The following is a 9,029-nucleotide window of genomic DNA, read 5'->3' as shown; positions in this document are numbered from 1 at the left end:
CTCCCTCTTCTCTGTGGCAGCCCCTGAGATATTGGAACACTGCTATCATGTCCCCCCTCGTCCTTCTCTTCATTAAACTAGACATACCCAATTCCATCAACCTTTCCTTATATGTTTTAACCTCCAGTCCCCTAATCATCTTTGTTGCTCTTCTCTGTACTCTTTCTAGAGTCTCAACATCTTTTTTACATCGTGGTGATCAAAACTGGATGCGGGATTCCAAGCGTGGCCTTACCAAGGCATTGTAAAGTGGTATCAATACTTTGTGTGATCTTGATTCTATCCCTCTGTTAATGCAGCCTAGGACTGTGTTGGCTGTTTTGGCAGCTGCAGCACACTGCTGGCTCATATTTAAATGATTGTCCATTAGGACTCCGAGTTCCCTCTCACAGTTACTACTATTGAGCAAGGTACCCCCTATACTATACCTATACATTTGGTTTTTCTTGCCTAAATGTAGAACCTTACTTTTTTCACCATTGAATTTCATTTTTTTAGATAGCGCCCAGTGTTCAAGTCTCTCCAGATCCTCCTGTATCCTAAGCCTGTCTTCTGGAGTGTTGACTATTCCTGCCAGCTTGGTGTCGTCTGCAAATTTGATGAGTTCCCCATCTATCCCCTCGTCCAAATCATTGATGAAGATGTTGAAGAGCACTGGGCCCAGAACAGAGCCCTGGGGCACCCCACTACACACTTCCCTCCATGTAGATGCAGTTCCATTGAGGACCACACGCTGAGTATAGCTGGTCAGCCAGCTACGGATCCATCTGGTGGTGATGCTGTCTAACACGCATTTTTCTATCTTATCAAGTAGTAGGTTGTGATCTACTTTGTCAAATGCCTTACTGAAGTCCAAGTAAATTATATCCACAGCATTCCTCTGATCCACTAATTTTGTCACTTGGTCAAAGAATGCAATAAGGTTTGTCTGGCATGATCTGTTTTTGACAAACCAGTGTTGGCTTTTAGTAATGAGTTGGTTTGCCTGTAGGTATTTGCTGATTCGTTGTTTGATTATCTTTTCCAGAATCTTCCCAGGTATTGAGGTTAGGCTGATAGGTATGTAATTTCCTGGATCCATTTTTTTCCCTTTTTTGAAGATGGGAACTACATCAGCTCTTTTCCAGTCCTCTGGTAGTTCCCGAGTGTTCCAGGATCTTTGAAAAATATAGTTCAGTGGTTCTGAGATCACATCTGCCAATTCCTTGAGAACCTTGGAATGTAATCCATCTGGTCCTGGTGATTTGAACTCGTCTAGGCTGGACAGGTGCTCACTTACCATTTTCTTGCCTATTTTAACTTGTATTTCTATTCTGTTTTTTATGGCACTATTTTTGATAGGTTGGTCTGCTTTTTCCCTTTGTGTAAAGACAGATGCGAAAAATGAGTTAAATAATTCTGCTTTCTCCCTGTTGCTTGTCACCTTCTTGCCACTTTCACCCACTAATGGACCAATCATTTCATTCACTTTTTTCTTGTTTTTTACATGTTGAAAGAAGCTTTTTTGTTATTTTTGACTTTGGTCGCAAGCCTTAGTTCATTTAGAGCCTTAGCTTTCCTCACTTCATCTTTGCAGGCTCGGGCTATTTGCTGATATTCTGACTTAGTTATGTGCCCCTCTTTCCACTTTCTATACTTGTCCTTTTTATCTTTCAATTTATCAGAGTTCTTTGTGCAGCCATGCTGGTTTCTTTTGAGAGCTGTTATTTTTCCTCTTTGTTGGTATTGTACTAGACTGGGCTTTTATTATCTCACTTTTCAAAATTTCCCAAGCATCTTGAGTTGTTTTCCCCTGGAGGATTCTCATCCATGGAATCCTTCCCAAACCCTCTCTACGTTTATTGAAATTAGCTCTCTTGAAGTCCAAGACTCTAGTTTGACTGTGTTCTAGTGCTTGTGCTTCCATAATGTTGAATTCCAATATTGCATGATCACTTCCTCCCAAGGTTCCTATGTCTTCAACACCTTCTATCATTTCATCTCTGTTAGTGAGAATTAGATCCAAAATGGCTAATCCCCTAGTTCCCTTCTCTACTTTTTGGGAGACAAAGTTGTCTGCTAGGTTTGTCAGGAATCTGTTTGATCTTCCACTTGGTGCAGAGTTTGTCTCCCAGTTGATGTCAGGGTAGTTAAAGTCCCCCATTACTATTGTGATGTGCTTCCTACATACCTTAGTTAGCTGACTAGCAAAAAGTTCATCTATTTCCTCTGTTTGGTTGGGTGGCCTATAGTATACACCTATGGCAATGTCATTTTTCCCTTTTTATATTGACCCAAATGCATTCAAGACAGTTTTCATCATTGTTGTGCTCTATTTCTGTAGATATGTAGTTATTTCTTATATAGAGAGAACTCTACCTCCTCTTTTATTTGGTCTGTTTCTTTTCAATAATTTAAATCCCTCTAGCTGTGTGTTCCATTTGTGGGTTTCATCCCACCATGTTTCCGTAATGGCAACAATATCATATCTGCCCTCATTAACATGAATTTCTAGTTCACCTTGTTTGCTGTTCATACTCTGTGCATTGGTGTATAGACATTTGAGTCCTTTATAACCGGCCCGGTGTTTACTTTCTACATAACCTGTGTGGTGCCTGAGTTCCCCTATTGTCTTACCATCTGTTTGGTTAATGCACTTTGTGTGGCACTCACTATTAGAAGCTTGATTTTGCTTGACAGCAAGGTTGATGTTCTTGTCCACACACACATCTATGTTACATGCACTGATAGCCCTATAATTTTTAGATTGCCGGGAACAGGAATGTTCTGTATCAGTTAGCTCACTGTCCCCGCTGTTTAGTTTAAATATTCCTCCAGAAAATCTGTGAATTTATAGCCAAGTAACTCAGTTCCTTTCTTTGGTGGATGCAAACCATCTCTTTTATACATTTTTTCATTGGACCAGCTGCTGACATCGTGACTAATATATCCAAAGCCTTCCACTCCTTTAGCCACATACTGAATTGTGCTATACGCTGGCCTTTTCCATTTTGGTCCTTATACACTGGTAAGACCTCTGAAAAAATAAGCCTACAGCCTATTCTGCTAAGTTCCTGCCCCAGGCTCTGGAAGTCATTCTGCACAGTGAGTACAACTTTTTGGGACAGATCGTTAGTGCCAAGATGTACAATAACCTCCACATTACAGTTCTTGCTGGCATTCTTGATTATTTTACAAATACGCTTCTTGTCCCTGCTGGCAGTAGCACCTGGAAGATACCTGGCCTCTTTCAAAACCTCTGTGTCCTTTCCTAAATTTACATCCCTTATAATTGAATCACCAACCAGAAGATGGCTTCTCTTTTTGGGTGCCTTTCTGTTCTTGCATGACTGATGTGTAATACCTGATTCGCACTTCTCCCTGTCGAAAACAAGTTCTTCATCTTGGACCAAGATCCCCTGCTTATTTGAGTTATCATCACAAATACTTTTACCTGTCTCCTTAATGTCCCTATTAAGGTCAGCAAGGGCACTGTATCTGTTGTGCAGGGACACATCGAAAGCTTTGTTTTTGTGGTTCACAGCTCTCATCCTGCCAGATCCCACGGTTGTCCACACTGCCCTTCTCCTGCAGGATCTTTGTGGTAGAGGGGGCTGATAGCGCGGAGGCTCAATGGAGTAGAAGGGCTGAACCGGACACCTAGTTTCTGCCTGAAGAGCAGATTACAGACCCTAGATAAATAATCTGTCCTTGTAGACTAGTGATTTGTTTACAGATAGGACAGTTTCCAAGATTGAAAAGGGTACTGCGAAAGATAGCTGCAAAACAAGTGTTGCACTGAACCATGCCAGACATTCTTAGATACAACGAATCTCAGATGCAGTTGCCCTGACTGTACCGCTGTTTTGATTTTTAGTTATATAATTCGCACGCCGTTAGGCGCGCGGGCCACTACGTTTTCAGCTGATAAAACTTACAATTATAGCAAATCCCAGCAAGCACTGGGTAGTTTGAATGCAATAGATCCAATCAGCAAGGCCTCAGCTACATTTTGAGCTGTACCCGATAAAACTTACAGTTATAGCAAATCCCGGCAAGCACTGGGTAGTTTGAATGCAAGTGTTTATATTCTTTTCTTTAATCAAAACAGACAATTTAGCCATCTCTGCCAACTCCATCAACTTCTGTAGCCATTCAATCCATAATGGGAATTGAAATGTCCTTCCATTTTTGTGCATACAGTAGTCTTACTGCCGTCAACATATACAAGATCAAAGTTCCCAAAAAAATTTCCAAGTCTTTTTCTATTAAAACCAAAAGAAAAATTTCAGGTTTCATCTTTTATCTTTACTTTAAGGATTTTCTGTATTAAAATATGAATCCTTCTTTAACATTTCTTTGCTTTATCACATGTCCACCATAAGTGGTAAAAGGTCCCTTCTTTACATTTACATCTCCAGCATTCATTTGAAATATCTTTGTACATTCTGGATAGCTTATTAGGTGTTAAATATCAATGATACATCATCTTATAAAAGTTTTCTTTTAAATTGTAATTCAATGTAAATTTTAAGCTTTACATCCATATATTCTCCGATTGTTCCAGCATTACATTATATCCAAATTTCCTTGCCCACTGTATCATACAATGTTTTATATGTTCATTTTCCAAATTCAATTTCAATAGCATTCTATAAACCTCAGCAATTATAAGTTCATCACTACCTCACAATGATGTTTCAAATTCATTTTTAACAAAGTCAAGCCCATAACTTTTTATCTAGTTTAAATCTTTCTTTCAGTTGTTGATATGTAAACCAATGACAGGCATAAACCTCTGATTCTAACTCTTCTCTCGATTTAAGAGCAGGGTCATCCGAGCTGAAGAATATTATTTTACCATAAGCCCACCAGTCTAGTTTTGCAACCATTTCTTTTCTAAAAAAAAAAAAGAAGAAGATATCCTTTGTCATCAGCACTGAGGAAATGGGCACTGAGGTGAACAAACAAAAGCTCTATAATAATTCAGCAAGGTGATTTGGGAAGGACAAAGCTATTGCTGTAATGGCGAAACCTGCATGCAAATTGTTGGAAATTTGTATGTTAATTCGTTACTAATCCCAGCTATATTGTTGGATTTTTCTTTTGATATTTTTAAAACCTAACATTGTAACAAATCCTAGAGAAAAATATTGGATTTAAGTTTCTATTCCCCAGTTCTATTCCATTAAGTTTAACAATGTTTTCTGGAAATGGTAAAAATAGTTTTTAGTTAAAGACTAAAAACAAAAAATGTTTTTGCTATTTGACATGCCAAAAACTATTGTCATTCATTTCATAGGAATGCAGCCTGCCTTAACTTTAAAAAGACAATACTCTTTTTATTAAGGTGTCAGCATTAGTTCCTTCAATAGTCCAGATGTTTCTCCTATTACTCTTCATATAAATTTATTTCCCGAAAGAATAGTTCCTACTGGAGGAAATGAACAATTGTTTCCTGCTGCTTTTCCAATTTGTTATATGAGAAGGCATATAATACAATTGTTATGTAAGTCTTGAATTTTTCAAATGTACAGTGTATATACTAACTATAAACTTGTGAAAGCCCAGTAAAGGAAAAACTTGTCTATTTAACACTTGCAAAGATTTCACCAAATGAGGTGTCTGGCTAATAATTATTAATATATCAACAGAAAATTGTAATAAAATAAAATTATGCATAGCAATTCCCATAATATTATCTGTACTGAAAAATACATTTCACACGTATCACATTTTAAATATTTTTATTTTTGTAAAAAATATTTTATACACAAGGGCCATGAAGTCTTTCACAAGAACACACAGCTAACATTGTGGTATTTAACGGATTTAATGGTACAAGGAAAGTAGTGTTATTTTCAAATATATCACATACAGAACATAAAAAGGATGTACTTTAGTAAAATACAGGATGTATTTTGACATAATTCAAAGACAACTAGAAAAACAAACACCATAACTTAGCAAGGTGTACAGATCAGGTCAACTATGAGAAATGTATTTATTTCAGTTGTCTTCTATTTCTACTACATTGTTCAGATGGCTCATAAAGTTAATACCATCGGTGCAAATGGGGGACAATTCTTGCAACTTCAAATGTGAGCATCATTTCTTAATAGTATGACAGGCATCTTTTATGATTACACTAGTATAAGTTTAAAGCTTATATTCAGATTTAAATCATCTGGACTGTACTACAAAGAATACAGAAAGAAATCCTCATAAGAATAATTACATGGTACTAATCAAAACAGTATGAAAAAATATATTACTCTAACCTTTCTGCAATCTAATTGGTCAATCGCCTTTTGGTGTAACAATTATTTTAGTGCTGCACCCAAAGAATCTCAGAATTGGAATTAGTGGTTGCAAAATTTAGCAACTGTTGCTATATTCAGAAGTTAAACTTACAAAGACATTAGGAGAGAGAGAACTGGCCATTTAATAACCAAAATTATTGTCTATTATTGAAAAAAATACTGTCCATGTTTAAGATGTAAATTAAAATACAATCAACTAAAACCTTCAAATTTTCAGACATGCCCAAATAAAATATACTGCAAATATTTAAGCATTTAATGATTTTCTATTTCCACTGTTAATTTTGCTTGATGTGTTTGATAAATCAACAAATAATTAATATTTATCTTTATAAGTCTAGTCTTCACTGACAAAAATAGTGCTGTTATCTGAATTCCAACTTATATAATCCTCTTTTAGCATTCCAGCTGTAGGTCTAAAATGTTAAGTTGCACTCCACTCATAAAATACTACAACTACTACTACCGTGTATAGTCATTTATCAGATGAAGATTTCTTAAATTATAATTTCAGAATTCAATAGAGAGAATAAAAGGGAAACAATTAAAAGGATAAGTGCAAAAATATTCTTTTTCATCATACTGATAGAATGAACTGTTTGTTCTTTACTCTAATTTCTGTTCTAATTGCTGTATACAGAAATACTTTTCCTAAACTTTTCATCTTTTTATGCATATTCAGTTGCACATTACAATTCAATATATCTGCCTCACTGAGTGCAGTGTTTATTAAAAGTCCCACTACGTGAAACTGTTCATTTATAGAAGTAGTTGAATTACTTGCAGCATTATGCCACATCAAATAGTATGTGCCTCTATCCCTCTTTAAATGAAGACTTGAAACAACTGCAGGAACCGCAGTGATCATCTCCGTACTCATATTTTTATTGGGAATGAATACAAATTAAGAAATAAGACTGGAATAGATTACTGTATTTTTCAGATGTTAGAGAACCATTATTAGAGTAACACACAAATTCAGAGTCTATAGTCAAAACATAGTTTATGCAATTAGTGCACATTTTAAAAAATATTATATACCATTAAAGTTGCACTGCAAATGATTATCATCAATGCTCTGGCATCCTCAGCAAATATTCAAAACTTCATTCCACCAAAAGCTGTACACTATCAGTCTGTTTCTGTGGTTGCTGCTGGTGGTCATATTTCCTTGCTAGAAAATAAATACATTTAGATATTAGGCTGCAATCCGAATGTATTTACTAGAAAGTGATCCACACAGCATCAATAAGGCTTATACCAAATAAACATACATGGTATTGCTTTCTAAATCTTTATTGAGAGATAAAATCTTGTGTTGGTTGAAATAACAAACTGCAGTGTAAGTTTATTAATTTCCAATACAACATTTTGGACCAAAATTAATCATTTCTCACAACTACCAAATGTACATTTTTAATCACAAAGAGAATTCTGTTGTTCGATACTGAATTATAGTAAATCCTAATAACAGCAGTAAGCCTAAGATCTTCAGCAGTTATAAACTATATAAGAATAAAAATATATTGTTTAGTTGGAGCATCAATTTACTGTTAGGTTTGATTTTAATAATATACATGCAATCTTTTTATATTTTCAGAACAGGGATATAATAGAAACACATCTATTCTAAGAACCAACAAGAAAAGTTACTTACATTTAAAAAAAACTCACATTGCTTTAATTTTGTAAATTGAAGTCTGAAAATCAGTTTTCACTTAAATATAGGCAGAAAATAGTCAAAACTATCTTATATTGATTAAGTCAGGAGTGTCAAACTCAATTTCATTGAGGGCCGCATCAGCATTGCGGTTGTCCTCGGGGGGGGCGGGTAGGTGTGGCCAGGGTGTGGCCTACTGGGTGTGCATGGCTGGAGTGGGTGTGGCCTACTGGGTGTGCATGGCTGGAGTGGGTGTGGCCTACTGGGTGGGCATGGCCAGCTCTTCCTTGTTCACATCAAGGTTGTCTGTGGGGGCCTGGACAGGAGTGGGACAGATCTGAGGGTCTCTGGCAAAAGGGGGTGGGACCGGGCAAACGCCAAGGCATGGTCCACTGGAAGAGCCTCACTGTTCCTCTCAGGCCATGCGAGGGGGGGCTGGATGGTGCTGCGGGTTTCCCGGAGCGCTGGGCAGCAGAGGTCAAACACACAGCCCGGCCCTCAAGCACCCACGGCACCAAGCCCAGCCCCACTTCCCCAAGGGGGCACCCAGCTGCACTTACCTCCTCCTCAAGGCTGCTGCTGCTGTGCTTGCTCTCCTTAGCCAGGTTGCTCATGATGGGTACGAGGGCAAAGTCAGAGGGAGGCCCATTCCCTCTCCATGGGAGGAGACCCGGCTTTGTATCCAAAGCTTCCTTAACAATAGGATGGGAGACCCCCAGGATAGGCCAGGAGGAGGGGGCAAGGAGATGGTGAAAGGGCAGCAGGGCAGGACTAAGGCAGGACTTCCCTCAGACCCTCCCTCCCTCTCCTTCCTTCCTTCCTTCCTTCCTTCCTTCCTTCCTTCCTTCCTTCCTTCCTTCCTTCCTAAGAACAGAGTGATGAGAAAATATTTGAGATGAGGGAGGGAGAAAAACAGGCAAGAAACGCAGCTGGGGAGGTGTCACCCTTCGTGAGGAATGAAGAAATGCACCATCGCCTGGAAGTGACCAGCACATGGCCCTCGCCTACTTCACATATCTGGCTTGGTGGGCTTTGGGGGAGGGGACACCATGAGCAACGTGAGAGTC

At 38.1% G+C, this 9,029-nt stretch overlaps 1 protein-coding gene across 1 annotated transcript in view; it reads right to left on the bottom strand.

Moving 5' to 3' along the window:
• Nucleotides 1-5,798: 5,798 nt before the first annotated feature.
• SMIM19 (small integral membrane protein 19) overlaps nucleotides 5,799-9,029 on the bottom strand; it is a 15,178-nt gene continuing 11,947 nt past the window's right edge. The window contains exon 3 of the mRNA XM_015823800.1: nucleotides 5,799-7,476. Coding sequence (XP_015679286.1) covers nucleotides 7,409-7,476 — 68 coding nt within the window. The 3' untranslated portion in view covers nucleotides 5,799-7,408. The remainder of the gene's footprint in view (nucleotides 7,477-9,029) is intronic.

The sequence above is a fragment of the Protobothrops mucrosquamatus genome, unplaced genomic scaffold (genome assembly GCF_001527695.2).
Source record: "Protobothrops mucrosquamatus isolate PMUCROS unplaced genomic scaffold, P.Mucros_1.0 scaffold1991, whole genome shotgun sequence".
NCBI classification, from domain to species: Eukaryota; Metazoa; Chordata; class Lepidosauria; order Squamata; family Viperidae; genus Protobothrops; species Protobothrops mucrosquamatus.
Note: the sequence above shows the minus strand (reverse complement) of the source record. Positions and strands in the feature narration are given on the sequence as shown.